Source organism: Camelus ferus, chromosome 18, assembly GCF_009834535.1.
Source record: "Camelus ferus isolate YT-003-E chromosome 18, BCGSAC_Cfer_1.0, whole genome shotgun sequence".
Lineage (NCBI taxonomy): Eukaryota > Metazoa > Chordata > Mammalia > Artiodactyla > Camelidae > Camelus > Camelus ferus.
In genome coordinates this window covers 29,030,698-29,057,916 of record NC_045713.1, presented here as the reverse complement: position 1 = coordinate 29,057,916, position 27,219 = coordinate 29,030,698, and the positions used below count along the sequence as shown (strand labels likewise).

The window sequence follows — 27,219 nt, the reverse complement described above, 5'->3', positions numbered from 1 at the left end:
ATAACGGGGAACCTGGTCTTCTCTAGTGGAGATCAGAGAAGCCTTCCCTGCATCGATGATGTGGGCTCATAGTAGAAGGATTCATTGGACAAACTGGGTGGGGAGGGGAAGTGTTCCAGGCAGGGACAGCATGTGCAGGGCCCCAAGTCAGGAAGGAACTGGGCACAGAGTGAGGAGGGCAGGCTTCCCTGGCTCCCCATCAGTGGGCCACCTTCTGTGCTTCAAATTCTGTTCCAAGCATATTCCATGGATTCATTATCTCACCTTCAGAACCTCCTGGGGAGAGGCAGGCACATGCTTATTTTGCAGTGGAGGTTTTCTGAGGCTCAGTGTGGTTAAGGAACTTGCCCAGACTTGCACAGCAAGTCAGCAACAGCGGTGTCCATCCTCTGCCTGACTCTGACCCCAGCCCATAGCCTCCCTCTCTGTGTTCTCATTTTTATTCTTATTCCCAAGCCTGTGTTATTACTGCCCTGTCTCAGACGCCTGCCAGATGTGGCACTTTCTCGACAAACCATTTGGTTGACTTGACTTAGCCAGTTCACGTCATCCACCTTAGTGTAAGCGTGGCCCTGAATCTTGGTCAGGAACTGCATCCAAATGAGGCACAGCGGTGCCACCCGCGAGGAGCAGAGGGGCTGAGAGCGCTGTCCGGCTCCCGAGGGCATCCCTCCAGCCTCAGGCTGGAGAGTGGTCTCACTGTCCCGCTGCAGAGGGTGACAGGGCCTCCTCAGCTCACATAGCCCTCGGGTCAGCTTGTGGCTCCTCCAAGCAGGCAGGCTTGTCCTTCCAATGGTCCCGAAGCTCCAAGGCTTCTGTGGGGCAGTGGCCACCTAGGTGATCAGGAAGTCAGTCAACTAGAATGCCTTCACTCAGCCAGAGAGGCACATAGGACCTGCGCCCACGGTGCCCAGGGGCAGAGGAACAGCCCTTTTGGAAGTGTGGAATCCTGGTCCATGGGAGATCTTCTCCAGTTTGAGGCCCTGGGCTGAGCCAGCCTAACCCTGTGGCCCTCAGCCCTGGCTTTGCATTTCTAGAATTGCCTTGAGAGCGTTTGAAAAGCCTGATGTCCATGCCCACTTCAGCCCAGTTAAAACAGAGTGAGGAGAGGGTGACTGGTGTTTGTTGAAGCTCCCTGGCTCATTCTAATGTCCATCCAGTCTTGGGAACACTATTAGGGATTGAAAGATCTCACTGAATTTCTCTTCGATGGCTTTACAAGGGGTTGTGGGTGACCATTGGGATCAAATGCAGTGGCCCAATTGTCATTCCTTTAATCCACAAACATCCACCAAGCACCTACCATGGGCTTGTGTGGCACAGGGCCCAGCATGACTGAGGTCCCTTCTCTGTGGACCAGCTGCCTTGATTGTAGCCCAGAGATGGAGTGACAGCTTGGCAAGCTGGGGCGTGCTCAGTCAGTAGCTCTCCTGCTTCAAGGCAACTGCTCCTTAGAGGGTTTGGGGAACCAGGAGATTCTGATACAGGAGCAAAATGCATTTGGTGCCCTGGGCCCAGTTTCAGGAGAGGCCAGTTCTTCAAGCTTGTCCCACTTTCAGGAAACCTTATGCACACATCCCTGCGCCATGCTCTGCCAAGACTGGGGAGTGGAAGGTTCTGGACAGGCCCTGCCTTCAAGGAATTCACAGTGTCTTGGGGAAGATGCCACCTAGCCCACTATTGCTACATAGTCTCGTTGTGCATGATGATGTTGGAGCCCAGGACAGGGGCGCCGGCCCCCCATCCCCAGGATTGGAGGGCAGGGAGGGCTCCTGGAGCAGGTCTTGGTGGATGGGCCAGGCTAAACAATGGGGCATCCCGGGCTGGTGGCGGACCCAGGCTGTGAAGACCATGGTGAGCAGGTGCGTCCTGCAAGCAGCCTGAGCCATGTGGGCGGGAGGCAGCAGAAGATGAGGCCATGTGGGGATGACCCACTGTGCCTGTTGACCTTCCTCGACTTCATTGGAGGGCCCGGGGGGAGCGTGGATGGGCTTCAGGCAGGGAGGCAAAAGGCCGCCCTCCAGATGACCACACTCAGCCCTCAGAGCAGGACAGCAGCCGTTCACGGGCTGGCCCCAGGCTGGGCTGCCCATGGGGTCCAGTGACCCAGACTTAGTCACTTGGGAAGAAGACGCAGCTTGACTAAAAACATGTCCTCACGTAGAGCAGCTGGAGACCAACTCACTTGTCCACTCCGGGCCAGGCCTTACCCAGCCTGCCAGCGCTCCCTGGAAGTGCGGCCTGAGTCCAGTCCCCTCTCCCCGCTGCTCTGGTCTCCTAGGCCAGGGGTTGGCTGACTTTAATTAAAGGGCCATGTGGTCTCTGTCACAACCTGACTCTGCTGTGTGGCCAAGCTGCAAACGAGCAGGCGGGGCCGCATTCCAAACTTCCCTCACAAATCCAGTGTAGGATTTGGGAAGTTGGCCTACAGGATGTTGTTTGCTGCCTCCTGACCTTGGCCTTCAAAATCGTTTCCCCTGTTTCTCTGCTTGGCCAATTTGGTGTTCTCAGCACCAGAGCTAGAGAGATCCTTTTCAGGCATAAGTTAGAACATGTGTGTCCTCTGCTTAAATCCATCACCAGATCCCATTTCACTCGGAGTGAAAGCCAGATTCCTTACAGTGGCCCCCAATGTCCCACACAGTCTGATCCCTCTGCTCCTCCTAAGACTGACCTCACCTCTTCCCACTGTCCCCCGGCCCACTCCAAGGCAGCCACAGGGGCCTCGGCTGAGCCTCGACTGTGCCAGGCACCCCCTGCCTTGCAGCCCCTGCATTGGGTTGCCCTCTGCTTAGAACAGTGTGGTCCCAGATACCTGCCTGGCTCTGTCCTGTGTCTCATTCCTCAGGCCTCTCAATCTCAGAGGGTTTTCCCTGAGCATCCTGTGTACATCACAACCCTGCCCCACTCCCAGCACTCCAGATGCCCCTGCCCTGCTTAGCTCTCTTCATCGCCCTCATCCCTTCCCCGTATTTTCTGTTTCTTCATTGTCTGCACCCCTGCACCCCACCCCAGTCCTGCCCCATCCTGTTACTGAGCTATAAACTGCAAGAGGTCAGATGCTGTGTTTCATTTATTGCTAAATGCCCAGCAACTGGAGTTGTACAGGGAGGCATATAAGTAGTGCTTGGAAAGCACTGGATGGATGGGTAGATGAATGGATGGATGGAGAAGGGAGGGAGGGAGAGAGGGATAGACGGATGGATGGATGGATGGATGGATGGATGGATGGAACCAACAAATCTCCAGTACCCCTATATATGCTAGACATTGCTTACTGTAGACTCGGGTGAGCTGAACAGATCTGTCCCTTTGGAGCTCCCAGGCACTGTGGACATCATAGATAGTCCAGGACTGCTGACCATGATTGGGGCCCCAAATGAACTGGCGGAGAGCTGGGACAATGTGCGCCAAAGGGCTCTGACCTGGACAGGGAGTCCAGGAAGACTTCTCTGAGGGCAGGAATCCATCCTTGATGGGAGCCCACACAGACAGGAGAGCCACTGGTGCCTGGGCCCACAGGCTGCCCAGACCCTCAGGGAATAACAGCATTACTGTCCACGTGACACCTGCTGCCAGACTGGCTGGGCACACAGTTCCCCTGTCATCAGTTTCCGCCTTGGCCAGGTAAGTGGGGCCTGAGATCTCAGTCCTCCTTCCTGGGAAGGTGCTTAGCCCAGGGCTCCCAGCAACAGCCTAGGTCTCCTCCCCTCATCAGTGAAGAACACGGAAGAAGGAATTGGACCCAGGACATTTTTCTGAGGAATTCTATTGAAAGGGAAAGTTCTTGGGCTCAGGCCTGATGTGAAGAATGAAATCTTTTAAAATGCCACTCACAGAACAAATGGCAGAATCTGGAGTGGGCCATTCTAGAAAAGGCCAGGTGATGGACTCATTCAGCATAGCTGGGGGTACATGTGTTTGTAACCCCCCAAGTTGTATTCAAAATAGATAGCAAGGAGATGAAAATGTTCTAAAATTGATTGTAGTGATGGTTGTGCAATTCTGTGAAATCAACTAAAAATCACTGCGTTATCCCTTTCAATGGGTAGATGATACAGTATGTGTATTATATCTCAAGAAAGCTGTTATAATTTAAAAAACAGTTCTAAACTAGTCAGACTGTCACAAAGCTGTCATCTTTTTCTAAAGACCAGATTATCATATTTGTGTCCCTTTTCATCGTAAAACAGTCCAATTTATGCAACATTTTCCTTAAAACAGTCCAAGTGTGAAAAAAGAAATTGGAACCTGCAATGTAGTCTGGAACAATTTGGAAACCTTGATGCAGTCCAGACTCACCTGGCACCCTTCCTCTTCTTTAGAATTTTTCTTTTTCCATTTCTTTTTGACTTTGAAGAAAAGACTCTGTTCTTGCTGGTAAAATAGCCTCCTGTTCCTTTTTCTTTCCTGTAAATTACGAGATAAGTTTGCATTTCATACCTTTCCAGAAATCTCTGTTGACTGTGGTCTGACCTCAGTATCATAACTTCTGGGAAAGAAAGTAGGTATTAGAATCAGTGCCATGAGCATTTGTTGGAAACCTCTGTAGTGGTGAGCGTCCACTCGTGTTGTGGATCCGAGACAGAAAGCAGGTCGACGCTACCTGCTGGTCACTCTGCAAGTTGACTCCTGGTGCCGGTAGACGATTTGTCTGCCAGTCTGTCCAACTCACCCAGTGACTTTTAAAATATGATCCCAAATGCTCCGTGTTATTTCTTGGAGATGATTGGGGCTAGTTGTGCTTCTCTTTCTTTGTGGTAGAAACTGGTGAAGGGGGTCTGGAGATAGATGCTCAGAGTGTGGCTGGTGCTACGACTTAATGACGCCAGCTCCTGTTAATTGAGCAGTTACTATATATCAACCCCTGTGCTAAGCATGACTGCATATGTTCTTCTCATTTAACTTTCACAACAATGCCTGAGGTCGGGATTATTTCCTCCATATCGTACCCGGGAATCCCAGGCTGAAGTCAGCATCCCAGGGCTGGGATTTGAACCTGTCTGTTTCCAAAGCCCACACTCGAACTCTGATGCCATATCTCTGTTTCCCTGTCCATACTGTGGCCCTTGGACCCCCAAGCCACTGCTCCACCCTCTCCGCCCCTTCTCTGGAGGACGGCTGTGAAGCACAGCAGTCTTGTAGAACGGAGGGTAGCTCAGATACCGAGAACACCGTTGGCACCCTTCCCCCAAGCGCAGTGATGGACCAAAATGCTGTCCCTCTAGTGACAGGTGATGTGCCCTTCTCAGGCCCTGAGGGGCCCCAAAAGGGATGCTCCAGCAGTTCTGTTTAGGAGGCAGGATGTGTTTCTGTCCAAAGAAGTGCTCTCACGATTATTTATTAATTGTGAAAGGGAAGATAAAAAAGAATAGGGTTTCCTGGAAAGGGATAAAAGTTCAACATGATAAACTCCCGAAAAGCAATCAAAGGCCAAAGAGGGCAGAAGAATAAAGGACAGAGAGAGTAAGAGAGATGATGAATCAAAGTGGCAAGTGTGTGAGCAGCGCCCCGGGAAGGGGCCATATTTCATGGCATCAGAGGTGCAGCAGCCGCGCGGATCAGGAGCCAGCGGGGGTTGGGGGGGGACTCAGCCCTGCCATCTCCCCCAGGGCCCTGGGGATGAGCTGGCAATGACGAGAATGGATGGAACCAGTCATGTGTCCCACTGCTGCTGCAGGCCCTTGTATTCACTGGTGGTTAATACATGGATGTAGAAAATTATCAGTGGAAACTGTCAAGCTGCAGGAAGAGGAAATCACCACAGTCCCACCACCAGAAAAAGCATTCTGCACATTTCAGTTTACTTCTCATCCATGTCTTCTCTGTTTTTCTCTTTCTGTTTTTTTCCCTACTTTTTAGGTTACCCTCAAAATATATGAGTTGATTCTTCATTTAAAAAACGAAAAATGTTACAGACGGGTCTTAAGTCCCCTTCTACTACCCCTCCCCAGTTCCCCCCCCCTTCCCCAGATGTCCGTCCACTGTTTGGCTCATCTCCTTCCAGACCCTCCTCTGTGCAGTTGCATCTGTGTGGGCCCCCGTGGCCAGTGGGCAGCCCAGGGCCTCAGTCCTTCTCTGCACTTCTGAAGTCCAAATTTGCATAACTCACTTGGTGGCAAAACCTGCCCTAAACTATTTATAGACTTTTTACAAGAGTTTTCAGATGCCATTTATTGTGAATAGACTTGGTTTTTTTCCCTGCAGAAATTTAATAGGTTTGGTTTCAGCTGCCTGAGGCCCAGCTGAGGATGTGGCCTAATATACATGTATGCACCTCATGGCCTTTTTAAAAAGCCTTAAAGAGTCTAAATTCCAGAACACATTCAACCTCAAAGATTTAAGATAAGGGGTGATGGATCTTATGATTTGGGCTGCCCTTTTTTTTTTTTTAAACCTAAACAGAATCATCTTCCTGCATACCCTTCTGCAGCTTGACTTTCAAACACCACTGTGAATCAAAGGTCTTTCTGTGTTGATGTGTACACATTTTGTTCATTCCCTTTTGTGGCTGTGTAGTATTCCACAGTGCGGATCCGCGTGTTTCTTTGGCTGGGCATTTTGGTTGTTTCCTGGTTCTTGCCATCACAGTGCTCTAGGGAGCATCCTTGGATGCACATGCAGCCCCAGATCAGAACTGCTGGATCTTGGGATTTTGTTTTTCATAACATTGCCCTCATGTCAGAAGCATTTCTCTATGCTGCGGAATACCTCTTCCTGATACTTCATTTTTAATGACTGCATAATACTCCATTGTCTGAGTATTTGCTTAATGGCTGCTGTAACAAAGTACCATGAACTGGGTGGCTTAAAACGAACAGAAATTTATTGTCTCACAGTTCTGAAGGCTGAAAGTCTGAGATCAAGGTGTCTGCATGGTTGGTTCCTTCTGAAGGTGATGAGGAAGAATCAGTCCTCCCTCCTGACTTCTGGTGGTTTGCTGGCAATCTTGTTGTTCCTCAGCTTGTACATGCATCACTGTGACCTCTGTCTTCATCTTCACATGGTGCTCCCCCACGTGTGCCTCTATGTCTGAGTGTCCCTCTTTTATAAGGACACCACTCACACTGGATTAGGGCCCACCCTAATCTCAACTAATTACATCTGCAGAATAACCTTCTTTCCAAATTAAGTCACGTTCTGAGACGGTAGGGGTTAGGACATCAGCGTGAGAATTTGGGGAAGACATAATTCAACCTGTAACAGTCTGGAGTTTAGCCAGTATTTACTTAGCCACACCCTTTATATTGGCTACTTAGGTTATTCGTACTATGTTATGAATCACGCTTACACAGAAACCTTCGCCCAGGTTTCCGGTTATTCCTTGAGAAACCGTTCCTTAGGGTCAACGAGAATGCCCCTAATTAAGGCTCTTGACAGCACCTTGCCAGGTTGCTTTCCAGAAAGCAAGGTGAGGGGGTTGCCAATCTGGCCACACCCAGACCCCGTATCTTCATTCACGGGGCTCTCCCGAGACACCGGCCTGTTCGCTGCTTCGAGGCCAGACCCTGTCCACAGCGTGTGTGCACGTGCCTGCCAGCAGGGGCGCGTGCGTCCTCTCTCTCAAGGCCCATTTTTATTTTCTTTCTGATTCCTGCCCAAAAGAGAGAGAGTCCACAGGTTAACAGCAAAATAGGAATGGTAGCTCAGGATGCTAGTTTAGGGCATGTTCTCTTGCAACTGCGAATATGAATAAAGATTTCAGAACTAACGGGCTCTCTGGGCATCAGGCATTGAATCAGTCAGTGAAATTTCACTTACAGGGCGGCTTGCCAAGCGAGACCAGCAGAGAGAAGTCAGTTCTCTGGTCAGTTCAGTCTGTAAAGCCCACAGCGGCCTACGTCATCCCACTCCGTCAAATTCCTGAGCACTCAGCCACTTTGGGGGCAGGGGCTGGCTGGGGACGGGTTGCTCAACAGCTGTTCAAAGCCAGCCAACCTGATGGCTTTTCAGGGTAGATTTTGAGAGCTGGGGCCAGGTGAGGACCTCGAGAAGTCAGAGCTTAAATTCACAGGGACTTCAGAGAATGAGGCAGCAGAGGAATCTTTGAGGGAACCAGGGAGGGGGGAGGGGGTTCTGTGCGTGATGAACAGCAGGATGGGGCTGGATGCTGAGCTCCCCCAGCGAGGAAGGGGCGTCGGAAGACAGACGCTTCACTCAGCAAGATGAGGGCCAGCTGAGTGCAGAGACCAGCGTGCAGGATGCAGGGAAGGATAAATTTAGCTGGCGTTTCAGGGGAAAACATCGATCTCAAATGTAGTACTGTCTTTTAAAGGAAAGTAGAAGCTGCAGGCTGGTCATTTGGGACAATTTCACTTGAACAGATAAAAGCCCAGGAAAAACGAACGCTTGTAGCCAGCTTATCCTCCTGGCAGCCCCAAAGGATCTTCTTTTGACGGGAGGGCAGCTGCTTTCTGCGTGGGCATGACGGACGGTCCACCCACCCCTCCCCTTCCTCGTTCCCCAGAAGAGGTGCTGCCTTGCTTTCTGGAAAGATTGGACGTTTATATTTCCAATCCCAAACGTTCATCTTCACAAGGAGCAATGCCAGGCCCAGGCTCCGAGCTCGCTTGGCTGCCAGCCCAGGCTGCTGACATCTGAGGTGCCTCCTGTGTCAGAGCAGGGCCACTGCCGGCCCCCGTCCCGGCTGTCCTGGACATCTGGTGGCTGTCGACAGATTTTTTTTTTTTTAACCAGGCTCTTGTGACATTCACATAGCATCCTAGGCATTGTTTCTACCTGGGCGAAGCTGAGGGAACTGCAGTTCCTTCCAAACAGCGGAGCTCCTGTCTGAATGCTGTTTCCGCAGACTCCCTTGTCCGGTGGCAACAGCATCTTTCACGCAGCCTCACGCCGACACTGCTCCCTTGTTTGGAAGGGGAAGAGAGTCTAGCCTGTCAATATTTGGGGCACTAATCATCTGCTTTCGGGCACCAGAGGTCATTGAAAGGCTGAGACGTTTCCAGGAATTCATGGCTGTGAAAATGTGGGGCTGACCGGAAAGGATTTCCAGCGAGGGTATGAAAGAAAGAAACCCAAATCTCAGCCCCACCCCCCTCACTGGCCCCGAGCATTGTCCATTGTGTCTTGGATCCTTGGGAAGAAATGAAGTCAATGTACACAGTGATGTGGGTCCAAGTTAATAATAAATGTGGAGGAAGGAGAAAGGATGTTCAATATTTAAACATTTCAGAGCGCCTCATTTGGTTTGCCAGTTACTGTCCTCCACCCGCTTCCTGAAGGGGTTCTGTAAAACTGAGCGTTCTTTCCCTAACTCTGCAACTGGCATCTGACACTGGTAATTTAGAGATTGGGAGAAATGGAGCGTTTTCCTAGGCAGCCCCAAATCGGCAGTATTTCTTCTTGGTTCTTGTTGGCTTTCTGGAGGGCAGGAAGAGAGGGGGCAAGGTGGAGACTGAGGTTTCTGTGAATCCTCTGGCACGTGTAAGGAGTTTTTAAGTTTTGGGGTCATGTCTCAAGTTGTCTTAATTTTCCCATATTAGCATCTCTTGGAGCTACCTCATATTTGAATGTAAATTTTGTGCTTTGGTTCTTGCTTCTGGCTTAACAGTGAGGCACTGTGGTCATGTTTAGGAATTGTCTGTCCAAGTACCCCCGACTAGATATGTTCCTTCAAAGTTGCCTGTGATGCAGAATTCTGTGAATCAATTCCTTTTTTCTTCTTGACACACATTATATAAAAGGAGAAGCATTCCTTTGTGGGGAGGAATAAAAAACATTTGGCCCCAAGACATAATAAAATCATGCTTAAGGATGCAGCAAACTTTAAAGTCTCTTAGTTAAAGGAAATCAATACTTTTATGATGAAATATTAATAATACTAAAAAAAAAAAGTCAAAACTACAAATGCAGACTAGCTGGGGTGATTTTAACAGTTGAACGCACTAGCTTAGCATTTACAAGGAAGCACAAAGGGAAAATAGATCCCACCAGATCCCATCTCAGAAGCCCCCTTTTCCAGTGTTTTCCCCCTAGAAGACACACACCTCTCCTTAAGTGCCAAGATCATTTGCAAGCATTTTGTTGAAGCTGCTTGCTGACTTTTGGAAATGAAAGGATAAATCTGAGCTGGAGAGGAGGACACATACATCCACCCACCCACCCACACACACAGACACACACACACATACGGGTGTAATGGAAACTGAAAAGGGAGAGCTGGGAATACACAGCTGGCTGTCCCTTCCTCCAGGAATGACTTCAGTGGAGGGCTTTAAGGGAGACAAATTCATACTAGGTTGAACTGTATGAAATGGCCGATTTCATTGGTCATGTTGGTTGAATACAGGCAGTTCACATGGTTCCACTTAATGCAGTCAACTCTCCAGCAGAGAAGCCCTGACAAACAGAATACAGTCATCTGTGTCTTGAACCCAAACATAACAGATGAGATTTTAAGATTCTAAATGAAAATAACAAGAACCTCATTTTCTCATATTCTGTTTTCATATAAATCCCTTAAACGTAGATATTTAAGGTTTCTTTAGAAAAGCTCTGTCTCTGTTAACTCCTAAAACCTTCAGTCCTAACAGCCGACATGAAGAAAGATTCTGCTTTGTGCTGTGTTGCTTTCTCCAAAGAGCTGAACCGTTTCTTCTGTTACGCACCCCAGGAGTCAAGACCCTCAGAAAAATGAAAATCCCCAGTTCTTGCCTCAGTGGACCTAAATTCCAAGCACCATAAATGTCGGCTAAGTAGTGAAGACAGCTCATGCTAACAGAACACTCAGACCATAGCAATTTGGTCAGCCCCCGGGGGCCCTGCGCAGTCAGCTGTTGTCACCCCTCTTTATACCTGAGAACCACAGGCTTGTGATGCCCTCGTGGTCACATGCGCATGCAGGGTGGCTGGACCCCCCGGCACTCTCTTCCCTCCTGTACTTTGTGCCTGGGCTGGGAACTTCAGTCCCAGGGTCAAGTATTTGCTCTCAACACTTCTCCCGGGTAGATGCTGGAGCCACGCGTACCATCGCCTGATGGCCTGTGTCCCACAGCTCTGCCAGGACAGAAGGTGACAGTCCCATCTACCCGGCGACCTCAGTCATGGCTTTTGAAGCTTGTTCTGGGCTGATACCCATCGCAGTCTTCATGTGGCTCCTCACACACTCCCTGATTCTATCTGCCCCACGTCGTTCCAGATAGCATCTCCAGTTCTTATTGTAGAGGATGTGTAATCAAACGTCATCGTCTGTTGGTCTGGCCTAACCCCTATCTGTTAAAACACACAGTCAGAGACGCTCTGGTGACGTGGCCCCACTGCCAGAGTTAGCCACCCACTCTGCAGAACCCCAGTCCTGCCAGACACGCAGGCAGAACCTGGGCCTCAGGGGTGTGGGGCCGCTTTGGGAGTGAGTTAAATATGTGTCGACTGCATGTGCAGGAGATCAAAACTGGTCCCCTGGCCCTTTTATGAAACACACGGGGCAGGGCATACATTTTGGCGTAAGATGAGCACCGTGTGGCCTCACCCTCTTCTGTCCTGAGAGACAGAGCAGGGCTGATGGGCTGAGAGCCTTATTGGAAAGAATTGGTGGTCCTTGGGCCAGAGAGAACCTCAGGAGGTTGTCCTTGGCAAGCAGAGCTGTAGCTGACCCACCCCAGCCCCAGCTGGTGGCTCCAGGTCTGGCCCTCTTAGGCCCGGGGGCCAGAGGAGCCCAAGGCCCGCACCCCGCTCCCTGTGTCTGGAGGTGCCTGCTGACAGCTGTGTAACCCGCCCCCCTCTCGCTGCTTTTTCAGCCCTGTTTCCTGCCTCGGTAAAGAGGCAGCCGGGATGGCCAGTGGTCGGCTTTCTAATGCCGTGGCTGAGAGACTGTTGCGGAGCTCTTTGCTTACTGTTGTACAGACGGTAATGCCATGGGAGGAGGGCAGGGGCTGGGCAAGGCAGGGACCTGGTCCTTGGGAACAGAGCCTCGAAGAGAGTCTCAGAGACCCGGTCCAGCCGTGACCCCCACGTGCCAGCCTTCCTGTGGCCAAGGCAGCACAGGGCCACCGGCGCAGCAAGGTGCTGACATTCAGACAGCCCTGGTGCCCCCTCGGCAGCCACAGGGCCACTTAGACCTTCGACCTCTCCCGTGGGTGGCAGTGCACTCACACAGGCTTCACCTAGAACAAAAACACTTTGAGGGCAGAGCTGGGACAGAGATGGCACAAAGGAAACAAGATACTGAAAGACCGTTTTTTCTTTTCTGCAGGTTTTCAAGTATAGTCCTTAAAATCCACGAGGATTTATCCATGGATAAACAGCTGTAGGCTAAAAGATTCCGCAAGTTCCCAGCTATTTTTGTATGTTGGACCTGTTATCCCTTAAAAAGCAACCAGAAATAAAAGTCTTTAAGCACTTTGAGGTGCAGCCAGTCAGTGATCTAGGGAGTCGCCCATGATGACGTTGCTCAGGCTTGGCCGAGGAAGGTGATAGAAACACCCTCTTCCCAGATGGCCGATTTGCAGATGTGCCCCTAGGGCTGGACAGGAAGTGCACGTGAAGAAAATCAGAACTCCCTTAGGGTCAGTCGGGGGAGGCCGTATCTTGCCCTGGAAGCCCAGAGTTCTGTGCACCCAACCCTGGAACAGTAGATCATGTGACTCACTTGGGGACGCTGGAGGAGGATCCCCGTGCAGACATCTGGGTCTCCTACCTGCACCAAAGCCTCAGAGTCCTAGCAGGAAGTGAGGGGACTGCAGGGAGCCCCCAGGGTCCTGCCGGCCTGTAGGGTTGCTGCTGTTCTGAACCCTGCACCTGTATTGGTGGATTCTTTCATTTTTGTGCGAATTCTTTAGAGGAGACCCGTGTGAGCACCTGGCCTCACCTGGCCCAGTGGGTGCGCCGCTGCTGGACTTGACTTCCTCAGCTTCACACACACACACGTTCTTGGAATAGTTGTGGGTAATTTGGCTTTTCAGGTGCGCTCCCAACTCAGTGGCTCCCATCTTGGGGGGGTGGGGGCGGCAGGTGGCTTCAGAGCCAGCTCCTCGAGTCAGAAGTGTGGACGAGAAAGCTCTGTGTCACTTGTAGACCCTGTGGGCTGCCATCTGCCCAGAGACACCAGCAGGCTGAAGTCCCAGTCTCAGTCTCAGCCCAGCCCCTCCTCTCTGGCCCCAGGGCCCTGGCAGACCGCACTGGGAGGTGAAAGGGCAGAGCCGAGGAAGGAGCCAGCGAGGGGAGAAACGAGGCCACAGCCGCACTTGATGTCTTCGGCTTCGTGCACGAGGTCACAGGGCCAATTGATTTTTTCCTGTTTCCCAGCATCGAGGAGCGGTGAGAAAAATACGAACACTGCATCCTCACAACCTGAGCCGCAGCCATGGAGCAAATGCGCTAATGAAAGGCAAATTCAGGGCGCCCCTGCCCCACTCTCCTCACCGCTCCTCCTGAGTCAGCCCTCAGGCATGAATCAATGTTGGTTTGTGTTAGGGCGGGCAACTCTCCACCCCAAATCTTAGAGTTTTTTCCTCAAGGAGGTCTCTTGAAAACTGGACTTCTTTGAAGCACATCTGTGTGAGCCTTAAGCAGCCTGGGGTCGTGTACTTCAGACTCGGAACCTGCACACATCAGGAGCTGGGCAGGGTGGCCTCGACACCCGACGCTCCCAGTCTCAGCCTGGAGCAGAGGCCCACGCAGACAGAAGACACTCTTGGTTTGCCTTGCCTGGGGTTACCAGCTTCTTGTTTAAAAAAGGAATTTGAGAAGGCTGAGGATATAGCTCAAGTGGTAGAGTGTGTGCTTAGCATGCACGAGGTCCTGGGTTCAATCCCAGCACCTCCATTAAAAGGAAAATAAATAAATAAACCTAACTACCTTCCCCTCAAAATAAAAAGCCAAAACAAACAAAAAAAAATAATATTTTTTTAAAAGGAATATGAAGTAAGTTGTCAACAATTTAAAAAATCAGGAGGCTTTAACCCCAAAATCCAGATAATCCAGCTTCTCTTGAAGAACATAAAGCTGTGGTCACACTACGGCGGCAGCCGTCAGGAGAGGCTGTGGAGCTGCTGTTTCCAGTTTTCCCCGGTCTCCACCAGTCCCTATTGTCTCCCTGACACAGGCAGAATATCCTGCATACCATGGTTATTTTCCTGATAGAAGAGAATGGTTTCTCAGTGCCCGTGTCTCAGTCAAACAAGGGAAAACAGATGGCCAGTTTGGGGGCGGGGGGGGGGGGGCACTGTCAGCCTTTCACCCCTGGTCTCTCCTTTTTCACGGATGTTACCCATCCAGCCCTTGGTTCTCTAGTTTGCAGCCTGAAGGTTTGAGGCTTTGAGGTGCCAACCTGCCATATCTGATTCTCAAAGGTGGGATCTGCAGAGATTCTGGAAAGGACAGAACAAGCCTACCCTCGATCAGGCACCATGCAGACGGAGCGTTCCGTTCTCATCTTGTGTATAAACCAGAGTTTCACTGTTGAGAAAAAACGTTTGGAAAGCACTTGAATGTGGCATGAACTCTCCAGTCAGGAGAGAACAAGATCCCTCTAGTCAGGTAGCTGGATCTTCTGGGCAGCCCGCTTCAGGGACACTAGCCAGGAAGGTGTAATGGACAGGAGTCATGCACGTGGACAGGGGTATCACAAGAGCCAGCTCACCTGGACCATGTTCCTGGAGATCTTGGCTCCCAGGAAGTGCAGAGCCCAGCAGTGACATCAGCTTCCCCTCACTGGACGTCATTCTGGTGTGACTTTTCACTTTCCACCCACCTTTCATTGTTGGACTCTCATCATTTAGTTTGTGTCTTAGTGGCTTTCAGTACTTAGCATCTGTGGCATTTGGGCTTTAAAAATAAGCCACCTTGAATCCTTCCTAGGAAGCAGCAGGTGATATGTAGGAGCGTCTGTAGGGCGTGAGGCTGTGGGGTGGTGCTAGTGCCATTCAGCAGTCAGAATCCCTGAGATGAATTCTAAGCCAAAGGCTTCCTTCCTCTTCAGCTCTCTGAAAGGCCCCTGTGGAATCCCCCACATGCTCAGGTAGTTTTCACATCTTCCAGTTTTCAAACTGAAGCAGTTGCTCTTCAGTCACATAACCAATATCTGTGGAGAAATTACAGTGTGCAAGACAGCACAAGCCCCAGGCCGACCGCAGAGGTCAGCTAGGGACTCCCTGCTCCTTGGAGGTTTGGGAAACCTTTGGCTCAACCCCCCCAGTTCTCTAGCCCGCACATGTGCATCCTTTACTCTCTCGTGGTCCATGCTGTTCCTAGGTCTTGGCCCTCGTGGGTAATCCGTGGCCTTGTGTGAACCCAGATGGAAGCTCAGTCTCCATCACTGGTGTCCACCAAAAAATGTCCACTCACACCACACAAGGGAAGAGTTGAAGTTTTCCTAGAGATTTGGGGGTTTGTGGGGAAAGTCACCTCCCCTATCTCAACTGCCCCCTCCCCTCTTTCTCCTCACTCCACCATTCCCAGATTCTCCCCAGGAAGTACAGGGCAGCTTTCCCTATGCTGGAAACTCTGAGGGCCAGCCAATCTCTTGTCCCCACGGAATTCAGCTCACATCCTTGCATTAACAAAGCTTTTTTACAGCTGTCAGTTAAGATTCGGTTCAACTACATAGTAAAGAAAAACCCCAAAGTATGTACTTCCCTTTCAGGTAGAGGAAACATAAATGAAGGTAGTCAGGGGCTTCACAAAGGCATCAAGGACCCAAGCTCCTTCCTTCTCAGTGCTCTGCTGTCCCTAATATGGGACTCATCCTCATGGTCCACGATAGCTGCTGGAGTTCCAGCCATCACATCTATGGTTCATGAAACAGAATAGAGGAAAGCATACCTCTTTTCTTTTAAGAAGCCTTCCTAGAAATCCAACATGTCACTTTCATTTCTATCTCATTAGCCACAGCTTAGTCACATGGCCATGCCTAGCTGTCAGGTTATGTAACTGCAGAAGAAGGGGCGCATGGGTATTGGAAGATAGCTTACAATATCAGAAATAATTTCCAAAAGCCCCTGAACCCCAGAGGATTCCAGGTGCTAGGTGTTAAAATAATGATAGTCATTGTACAAAGTAGCAAAGCATCTTTGCAGTCAAATTTCTTATGCCCTACTTTGCAGTCATATTGGGAAAGCCAACTCCTATACAGCTCACAAAGCCCCAGGGCTGGATAGATCAGGCTGCAGGAGCACAGGGGAAAGAACAGTTAACCCCAGGAACTGTAGACACTCTTGCCCAAGCTGGCCCTAAGCTGCATGAACCTTAAAAGATGGGGAAAGGATTTGTGAAGACAGAAAAGAGGCAAAAGGGAATTACAGACCAAGGGAACAGCCCAGTTAAGGCCAAAAGCAAGTGATTTTTGTCACTGGGTCTGAGACCTGCATGGGCTGCTAGAGGCAGGCAGCCCCATCTCCACAGGCCCTCTCTCTCACCCCCACTGGTAGGGTTTGAAGAGGGAGTTGACAAAAGGTCTCTAGGGGTTGGAACTTCCCCGATTCCTATGGATTTATCAAGAATCCAAGGATAAATCGCAGAGATTAATAACCGAAATGCCTACGAGCACCAGTCATGTCAAGGTGGAGAGGGGAGGAACCAGCTCACTGCCTCCCTTCAGTTGCTGCCTCGTGGCAGTGGGGCCCAGTGATGCCAGATCTTTCTGTTTTCTAAGAAGCCAGAAACCCAGACTTGGATACAGACTCTCCCAGTGTGTGAATGGTGGTGCCTAAAACAAGCAAACACAAACATGATGTAAGCAGAGCAGAACACATCTGGAAACCTCTGGGCTGGGATTGGCCAGGGCTGCTGCCTGCCTCCCACAGCAACGTGGTTCTCATGGGGAAAGCTTGGTGAGTGTTCCCTCCAAAGACAAACAGCATATATTCAGGGCGCACTTTTCAATGTCTTTTCCCTTGCCTGCCTCCCCAAAAGGCCGTGGGGTTCAAATCAAGTTCAGATTTATAGGTAAAAGGAAAACTACTGACCATTTAAGTCAAGAACTCCTCACGAACTGTATTGTGTTTCACACAAAGACGTGGAGGCCCCGAAAGGAGGGGGCTTTGTCCAAGGTCACCAAGCCCTTTGGGCAGAGCTTGGGCTTGAACTTGGGGTTCTGATTCCCAGCCCAGTGCTCCCTCTGTCAGTGGATCTAAAATAGAAAGATGACCTTTTTGTGGTATTTTTGCTCTTGGCAAATGCCAGAGAGTTCCTCTTGAGTTCATCCTCCCGGCATAACTGTCAGAACAGGGCCAGAGGGCAGCAGGAAGACCCCCGCCTGACCCCGTGAAGCCTGGGGCCCCTGAAAAGTCAGGGGTGCGTTTCACCGTTGGCCCAGATCTGCCTGCTACAGAGCATGGAGCCTGCTCCCAGCTTTAAGGGGGTTCTTCGTGAGTCCAGGGGAGAGAGCCCCGGAGGCCAGAACAGATCGCAGGGATGTGTTAGGGGCCTGGCGGCCTCAGCCTGTCCAGCTCCCAGGCAGCTCGTGTGTCTTCCTTCATCCTCCATTCTTTTTCTGTTTTAAGAGAATATCGTAGCAGGAGTCTTGGAAAATTCAGACAAGCACAGAAACTAAAACTCAAGCTCACCATTGTGAACCGCTGGGTTCTCCCACGACCTCAGCTTCAATCCCTCCAGTGTTTGCTCCCTGAACAAGGAGGGAGGCGGAGCTTGGATTTTTTTTTTTTTTTTAATCTTTTTATAACAATGGGAGCATACAGGACGTGCTTCTCCTAACCTGTTTTCATTTATTATGTCTTGAGCGTTCCCCTTCACTCTTAATCTTCTTTTACACCAGCATCTTTAACAGCAACCAACAGTTTCATCGTCTGGGCGTATTAGGATTCATTTGGCCTTTCCCTGATTGTTGGCTGTTTCGGGTGCCTCTAGTTCCCTGTCACACACACCAGTGCTTTGAACATCTGTGTCGTTCGCTGTGTGGACCCACCCACCCACTGCACCGTCCACAGCATACATTTCTAGATGTGGAATCAGCTGAGCGATGTGAAAATCCATATGGCCTTTGATATACATTTCACAGGCTGTTCTTGAGACACACTCAGGGAGGGCCAAGAATTTTATCTACTGGAGAAGTGCTCAGGGAGGCCGGCTTGCCTTTGCCCTTGTCCCATCATCTCTGGCACATCTGTGCATTTGCAAGTACTTGGCAGCCCGTATGTGTTTGACTCACGCCCAGAAAGCCCCTTGGCACCTCCACCAAAGCTAGTTCATCAAGAACTGCCTTCCTAGGATGAAGCAAGAGCAGGGGGGCCGGCGCTCCGGCCACTAGTCTTGTCCTGCGTTCTCTGCAGAGCCCTCCTGACCCTCTGACACATCAGACTGGCTCTCAAAGTGTTGCCACGTTGATTTTGGAAAGAACCCCATGAAATTGCAAGGGGAGTCTGGGCACCTAGCTTAAAAATGAGCAAACAAGCAAACAAATAACATCACTGGGGCTTTCTGGGTCCCCGTGCCGTGGAAAGAAGGGAAGTGGGCTTTTAGTAGCAGCATACAAGGGAAAGAGGCATTCACTTGCCTCTGCTCAGCTGGACCCCCAGACAGGTGGTGTCAGAGGTTGGTGATTCTTTTTTCTGTTTTAACTCTTAGCACCTACAGAAGGTGCACAATATTTTTTGGCAGTCTCTGGCTTGACCCCTAATCCGTTCCCAAAATGGAGGAACTTTAGTATCCCGACTGCAGTCTCAGCATCTCGTCTGCTACCCCACACGCCCCTCCCCAGATGTCTTACGGCAAGAAACCAGGGCTTAAAAGCGCGTGAGAGAGAAGACGTGTGTCTTAAGAGAAGGAGTGGGTGACCACCTTGGTGACAGCCACATCATTCATCCGTTCGAGCTGGGGCATTGTCAGAGCGTGGAAGGCTTAGTCCCAACTCTGCTACCACGCTCTCCAGCCCCTCTGTTCACACTTCTGATAAATAAGCAGCTCAGGAAAGGCCATCCTGACATTTTGATTTGTTGAGGAGTGATTCATTTTCGAGGCAGGTAAACAGCTTGTAAACTTGGGGGTTTACCACTTGAAGTGATTAAGCAGTAAGCAGCTATTAAGCTGGTTCTGTGAGGCTGTGGCTGCTTGCCCCCTGGGAATCTTCCTGACTGGTGTTTGGATTTGCTTTGATGTTTGCTGTAGTTAATATGAGTGCCCCAACCCCCTCCCCTGCAACCACACACAGTCAATCACATGATGCCTCTTCCTGAGAAGTCCAGCACGTTAACCCTGCCCTCTTGGCAGGAAGACCTCCGGGGTAGGTGGGGGTGGGGAATTCACCCACCAGGCTCCCCCCAGGTCTTGCATCCGCGTGCTAGCCCATCACCCAAAACCAGGGGGGTCTGGCCGGGGGTATGAATAGAGACCCAGTTTGGAAGGAGCTGGTCCTTAGACAAAAATAACTTCACACAAACTTAGTACAAAGTAACTCCTCCACGGTGGCCAGGTGTAGGTTCCCCTAAGACTTGAGATGGGGACAGAGCAGTGAGTCCTCCTGCATGCCCCCCGCCAAGGTCTGCCCACCAGGGGTTAAAGGGAAGGAGGCTCAGGGAAGTGGGGAGACTTGCCCAGGGCCCCACGGCTGGTAAGTGAGCAGGTCAGGACGGAACCCAGGCTTTCCTGGTGCCAGAGCTGGTGCCCCCTTCTCTTCTGGGCTCTGCGCACTGTTTCTGTCTTGGGCCAGGGAGTGAAATATCTCAGGCTTGCAACAAGTCAGCATTGCTAGTGTAGCTTGTAACGGCCACAGGCAGAATGTAAGCAAAGGGCCTGGCTCTGTTCCAGTAAAACTTTATTTACCAAACAGTCAGCGGGCTGTAGTTCTCCAACCCTTGGCGCCTTCCCGAATTCTGAGAAAGGCATGGTCAGGCCTGGAGAACCTGCTGGAAGAAGTGACAGCAGGAGCTGGACCGTGTGAGGCTCAGGCAACGCAGGGGGTGAGCGTAAGGCTCGGGGCTGTCTGGGGTAAGTGCGCTCAGGGTGGGGAGGTTTGCTGTGACTGGCCAGAGGGGTCAAGGTCCCCGCTCAGGGAGGAGGACTTGCTCCCCCGTCCCCACCCCGACTTGGTGCAGAGGCAGCAGGGGGGGCACAGGGCTCCTGAGGGCCGAAGCCGGAACCACTGAGGTCTGCATGGGCTCCTGGGATCGTCGACGAGGGGTTTGTTCCCCGAGGAGTTCTGCTGTGTTTAGTGGCTCAAATCAGAAGCCGGGGCCCTTTAGAAAAGCAGAGGCGGACGTCACTGTCTGCGGGAGGCACGTGCACCCTGAAAGAGGGGCCCCTGGGTGGCTCGTTCAGAAGGGCCTCCTTCCTCCACAGAGAGCACCTCGCTGTCACCATGCGCCAAGCCCTGCGCAGGCTGGTGGCCGTTCTCCCCCTGCTGCACCCCTCCTAGCAGTTGGGGAAGGACCCTGGGCTCGTGTTCCAGAGCTTCTGCTGGTGAACAGGGTTTGCCTAGGTCTGAGTGTCTCCAAAATGTGGGGTTCCTCCACTCCCCAGTGCTGGGAGGTCGCAGGCCCCAAAAACGTGTGGGCCCCGTCTCCAAACCTGGAATTGCTCTGAAGGCCAAGTGAAACTCTGTGATTGCTAGCTTTTCACCAGAGCTTTCGTTCCTCCCACCCCAAGCTCGCCAGACCCGCCAGGGCAGAGCAGAATCTCTGGCAGGGGGTGACCTCAGGGTCTCCCCTCCCTTTCAGTGTGGCTTCAGAGCTGGGGTCCAGCACCCTGCCTCTGGCAGAACTCAGGCACACGAGCAAAGGCCCTAAGGTTTGGCCGTGAGGATGTCCCGTGTCCCTGTGGAAACTTCTCCAGGACGCCTCTGAGCCCCGAGGTTGCGTGCTCCCTTCAAGGGCACAGCCGGCGTGGTGCTGAGCCAGCATCAGGCATTCAGATTTACGGCTCTGTGGTTGGCTGCACTCTTTTCCTTGAAAGAGCTCTGCGGTGTGTCCAGGTCAGCCTGGTGCCCGGCGAGCTTGGCTAATTCCAGGGAGCAGACCCAGACTTTCAAGGAGCAGGGTTTGGATCGGTTGGTGTAGCTCTTACACTGAGGCCCCCAGCTTGCCACAGGGTCTCACACACAGTCGGGGAGGGCAGTGCCCCTCCCACCAGGCCGGCTTATTCCTACCACTGGGTCACGTCACCACCTTGTCTTGTAGGCTTCGCCGTGGCCCAGTGCATAAACCAGCACAGCTCGCCATCCCTGGCCTCACCGTCACCGTCTGCCAGTGGGAGCCCCAGTGGCAGTGGGAGCACAAGCCACTGTGACTCAGGAGGCGCCAGCTCGTCGTCCACCCCCTCTGCTGCCCAGAGCCCGGCAGGTATTGGCCGCGGGACACAGTGCGGCGGGGGGGGGGGGCGGGGGGGGGGGACTTGGGACCTTGCGACCCCTCAACCCAAGGCCCCTGACACCCAGCTGCTCCTCACCACCACGTGTGGGGACACTGCCACTCAGGGTTCTGCGTCCGCTCCAACTGTGACATTGCTGGTTAAGCTCTCAGCGGGGAGGAATCTCTCCCTTTGCAGGCGGGTCCACTGCAGGGGGTGGGTAGCAGGCGGGTGGAGCCTGAATTCATCCCGTTATCACTCCAGAGCCTCAGGTGTCACGAAGAGGGGTCTCCTACACGTGACTGTTTGAACTCTGGCAAAAGAATTGTGTCTGCTAATTTTTTTCCTCCGTAACATACCAGTTTCCTCTCTAAATGTTTGGTGCAGTCCAGTCATCCATAACCAGCGGGTGCATCTTGCCGCCCTTTTGAGGGTCTGTCAGGATGTACTGGAGGCATGCCTTGCCCTCCTGTAACTTACACAAGTGCAAATGTGGCATGGAGAGCCCCCGTGAGCAGGGAGCCTGGAGTGAGACACGTGAGTGGTCCCCCTTGCTCTGAGCTGCCGTGAGCCCCTCACTGCAGTGCGTAAGATCCCTGCGAGAGAGATGCCAGGCTTGTTTCCTGAGCAACGTGGCCCCAAAGTGCAGCCAGAGGAGCAGGGCCTCGCGTGGACGATGCTTCACACCACACGGCATGACCTGTGGGTCTTCAGGGCCCCGGGCATCTCTGATCTGCGAGGCCCTCGTGACTCTGGTCTGCACTCCAACTTGGGGGCCATCGGTGTCCTTTGCTGTTCCTATAGGGTCCCATCCAGAGTCCTCACCCATCATATTTCAGGGACACCTGTCCAAACTCTTGTTAAGTGATGGTTTGATGGGTCGTGACAAAATCAGTGTGCCAGGGCGTGAGCTGCCTGGTGCCAGGAAACTGAGGGCCCCTGGCCACCATCCACTCAGAGGCAGAGATCCCTTTGGGTGCCTGCACCTCTCTCTGTGGTTTCAGCTTCCACCTTTCCCAGCAGAGGGTTAACCCCGCCTGGCCTCCATGCCTGCGGCTCAGGGCACCGTGGCTGCCAGCACCCCCACCTCCTCCCACCAGCATCCATTACCTCCATCTCTGATTGACATTCACAAGGCCCAGGAAGCAAGGTCACCCTCAAGCCACTTCATTTAGACCCCTTTCCACTCAGCACCTGCTCCTCTCCCTGCCCCAGCCCAAGGGAAATGACCGCCCTTTCTGAGCTATTTCTGAGCCCGGCTTAAGGACGGCTATGCATCCAAGAAGTTGCTGCTGCCGTTCCCAGGCTTGTAGCTGGGAAATTCAGACAGAGCTTTCTCAGAAGCCAAGAACAGCCCTGAGCCTCCCCCTGAAGACTGGTCTCATGTTGGCTCTGGGGGCCAAAGTGCAGGGCTGTGTGTTTATGTGCTTGCGCGTGTGCCCGCGTGCTGTCTGCTTGTGCACGGTTCTGTGTCTGCGTTGTGTGCACCCAAACACACATATACTCACAGTTGCATTTTGGGTGAAAGGTGTCTCCCTGGTGTCACGATGTGTGCCTGTTTTTCATTTTTAAGGAGGCACAGCCAACAGCCAGGCAAACCAATGAGCCCTGCACTTCTTTCCCTAAAACTGAAACCAGCAAAGACCCACGTTATCAAAACCAGGCCTGTATGTACAGCTGTTCACCAGAGCACAGCACCTGGGACACTGCACCTCGTCTACCTTGCACCGTGTGCTGGTTTCTTTGTTCTTGGCCTCCCTCTGTCCCCACCCCCACTATCCCCTGCACGGTGCCAATGACATGTCTTCTCATCTCAGAAGTGCAGGGGCTGTTAGCCTGGCTGTCAGGTAGATAAGTGATGGTCAGGCCCCCCAGCGTCTGCTCCCGATCAGTGTGTCCCCGGCAGGCCTGCGGAGGCAAGTGTGCAGGGGCCCCATTTTTTATGCTGCCTGACAGTAAAAGCCTGCAGCCCAGCCTGCCTGTGCAAACCTCCACAGACACTGAAATAACTTACCTCCTGATGAAGGGCCGGCCTGTCGGTCTGCTGGTGCTTCACTCTCAACTGAGTAGCCAGCTGTAATCCCTGTCACAGGTGCCCAGCCACAGGAGCCAGCTCCATCTCCAGGCCCACGAGCTGGGGTGGCAGATCTCAGAAGGACAGCCTGTCACTTCCTCTTGATGCCAAACTTCCTGGCCAGCCTTTGGCCTCCTGGGTCCATCCAGAGAACAGCACTTGGGGTTTCCATGTTCCCCAAGTCCTACCCAGATGGTTCCAACATCTGCGTGGTGTCCTACCAGCCACGCTAGACAGAAGGGAGGCAGATTTTGTCAGGACAGGTGCCCTCTGCCAGTTTCCTGGTTTGACGTCAGCCCAGCATGGTGGCCCAGTATTCAGACTTCTGATTTGGAAAGTCACCAGACCCTCCGCCACAGGTCCTGGCCACCATCTGCCAGAGGCAGCATCTTTGGAGGGCCAGCCGGGCAGCAAGATGAGCCAAGGCCTCTCCCTGCAGCGCCACCCAGCCTGGACCCAGCCCAACCAAGGGACCGCTTGTCCTCAAAGTGGTATTTGAGGGCACAGTGCCGAATCAGAAGCATTCCTGCCCCTGTGTTTCCAGAGCCTCCCAGAGTCCGGGAAGTTCTTAGTGTGGAGAGCAGCCTCCAGGCCCTTTGCAGCCGGTATCAGCAAATTCCAAGGCCTTCTTTGCTCTTGAAGTGCAGGCCCTCAAAGAGATTCCCCAGACTGAAGGAGAGGCCCTGGAAGGTCCAGTCAGGTGTTTGGTTGGGAAGCACACAAGAGATGCCATCCGCCAGGGCACGAGACAGACCCAGTTTTCCATGTCTCTGCTCCAAGGGGTTGAAACCTGGAATTGCACAAGGATATCTGTAGAAGCCAGGGGTGACCCTGGCACTATCAGCTGTCAATATGGCCTGGGCCCCCATTGTCCAGCCTTCTGGGTGTGCACCCACTGTGGGACATCCCCGTAGACCCTGCTCCCAAACCCTTGTGTCGGGCATAGTGCTCCCAAGAACACTGCAGACACCCCCTTGTTGAATCCTGCCGCACTCCACCTCCCACTGTGTGCAGTTGAAAACACGGGGGCTCGGAGAGGTCACACAGCTTGGCCAAGATGCTGCAGCTGGTAAGTGGAGGAGTCCAGTCAGGCAGCTCCAGGGCCCGTGCTCCACCTCCCGCAACAATCCAGCGGAATATCTATGCGGTTCCTAAGTCTGGCTTAGGTGCCTCCAGGAGGCAGCCTGGAGACCTGGGCCCCTGGTTCAGTATCCGGTTGGGAGCCGTCTATGAAGTACACGCGTCTTTCCTTCCAACGCGCATGGTTGCTCTAAAGCCAAACGGAAAGCCTCAGCCCGTTCGTAGAGGCCCAGGTGCAGCCCCACCCGGTGGAAGCTGGGCTGTGCAGCTCCTGTCGCGGGAAGAATAGACCCCAGATGGCCACATGTCCTCTGCCAGCCCAAATGGGTTCACCCCCGATGAGGCGTCAAACTGTTTTGACACTCAGTTGTGTCTTCCGCCTCCACCCTCTGCCCATCCCAGGAGACCTTACGTTTCCTGCCTGTGTTCGAAAGAGGCCCACGTTTATCTCAAGTACAGATTTCCTCAGCTTCCCATGGGGCCTTCAGTCTGAGCGAGCCAGGTTTTGTGGATGTCAGACCTGATCTCAGCAGGGTCCCTCCGAGCGTGGCCCTCCACCAGCCCAGCCCTGACACCCAGCCCAAGAGGCTCATCTCTTACTCCCGCGGCCTTGGTCCGCCATCCCCACCACATTAACTTCTTCTAAACAAACAGATTTTTGTTGAGTCCCTACTGTGTACAGGCCCTGGAGACGGGGGGGGAGCGAAGCAGGGGATGCACAGACTGGCAGGGGTGGCCTTGTCCATCAGGGGGTCACACAGATAAGATCCCAGTTACAGACTGTGCAAGGCTCCAGGAAGAGCTATCACTGGAGGTGAGAGCCTGAAAATGAGGGGCTGACTTGGGCCAGGGCTCCCTGAAGAAGGCGGCCGTCGGGTCTCACACTGTCCGCCAGGGCCCAGCCCAGAATCTGACTAGCGACACATTGACTCCTTTTCCCCATATCCCTGGGATCTACCTATAATTTCCGCTCTTCCAAATACAGACCTGGGGGATGGTGTGTCTTTGGGAAACAGCCCCCGTGCCCATCAGGGCTGAGGCCCACGCGGTGGCTACAGGCCCAGCGCAGGCAGAGGGGCCGTCACCAGAAGGGGGAAGGGAGCTGCCTGGAGGTGTCACGCATTTGCTGGTTGCCCAGAGACACCCTCCGTGCTGCTTCTGAGTCTCCTTCGTGCAGCAAAGACAGATCGTGGACACTTGAGAGTGGCTTCTTAGCAAGTGCAGGCCCTCAGGTGGGGGCTGAGAGATACCCCAGACTGAAGGAAAGGTCAGCTGAATTCCCTGGTAACCAAAGGAACACACCAGAAAGCGCTGGGGGCAAGAGGATTTTATTTTCATTGTCAATTATTTATCTGTTAAAGCTGTGCTGGAGGGGGCTTTACTGTCTGATTTTAATACCGGATGCATGATTTCACCTGTTCCCACTGTCCAAGCCTTCACCTTGTCGTGTTCCGTGGCATGAATTTTAAGCTCTGCTCTAATCCCGAGTTTGTCTCAGAGGTGGCGGTTCCTTCCCAGAGACATGTTCCTAACATTTTTGTTGCAGCCGATTAGAACCCGCCCCTTGGCCGCTTGGCACCTGCTCTCGGATCTGGCTGCTGTGGTTCAGCCTTGGTTTCAAGGGTTTGCATCACCAAGAACGTGGCCAGAGGGCATGGCCTCGTGGCTGGGGAGGGGGTGACTGGGGAGGGGTCACGGGAGGCTCTCCCGGAGCCGCACTGGTGGCTCTAGCTGCTGACACGGAGAACCCTCGGCCTTGTTGGTTGGGGTGAGAAATCTACTTGTTTCCCTAAATGGTTTGGCTCCAAATCCCCCAACCACACATCCTTCCCTCCTCAAACTGGCCCAGGGACTCAGGGTTTTCATCTTAACTGCTGCTTCGCGTCCTTCGTGACAGTTCTGTTCCTCCACCCCGGGACCAGATGTGGCTGATGACCCCAAGTCCTTCCTTCGCAACAGGACCGTCGCCATCTCTACCCTGTTGAGTCCCACGAGCGGACAACTTGGCTCTTAGCTGTCTCAATCCCGCCTCGTCCTGGGGGGGGGGGTGTCCTGCCTGCCCGGGGGCTGTGCCCCACGCCCCGCTGTCCGCAGCACCCGCCGGGGCACCGCCCACTGCCCACGTTCTCATCGATGCTTCACGTCCGTCGCTGCTGTGTCCCCTCTCCGTGTCACCCTTCTCTGTCCCATTGTTAAAGGCTTTCTATGATCTGTCGCTGTGTTTCCCTCTAGTCAGGAGTGGCAGGAAAGGACGCCGGCGAGTGTTCAGCCTGTCGGAGGCCGACAGTCACGGCGGCCACTGGGTTTAGTGCTTCGATCGGCAGCTGGCACGGCACCTCTGGCACGGTCACCGCAGGCAGGTCTCCTCCGTTAGCCTCCTCGGCCCACGACGACCCCTGCACGCTGCATTGCCACACCAGGGGCCCCGAAAGGCTCGCCAGGCACCCCAGGACACCGGGCAAGGGCACAGGGAGACCGGGCTGCTCACCTGAGACATCTTCTCAGCTCCCTTCCCTTTCTGGCCCCATCCCATCTGAGGACCTAACCCCTCTGGCCCTTTAACCCTGTGTCAGCTCCTCCAAGCCAGACCCAGGCAGGCTGGAAATGCCGACCTTCTCTGTGAAACACCACACCAGGCTCGGCATGGGCCCTGAGCTAGAAGGGGTTCTCCAGTCCTATCCCCACAGGGCCCCCCAGTTTAGGCCACAAGGGTTGGGCAGTGGAATTTGCAAAAAACCACAAGGAAGTCAACTCATTGCTTTTTTTTTCTTTTCCTTTCCCCCTTTCTTCCCCCGACCTTGCTCAAAGCT

The 27,219-nt window shown here is 52.9% G+C and overlaps 1 protein-coding gene across 1 annotated transcript in view; it reads left to right on the top strand.

The window, feature by feature from the left end:
• CLEC16A (C-type lectin domain containing 16A) overlaps positions 1-27,219 on the top strand; it is a 196,341-nt gene that overhangs the window by 162,781 nt on the left and 6,341 nt on the right. Inside the window, 1 exon segment of the mRNA XM_032460792.1 lies at positions 21,087-21,248. Within this exon segment, the coding sequence (XP_032316683.1) occupies positions 21,087-21,248 (162 nt within the window).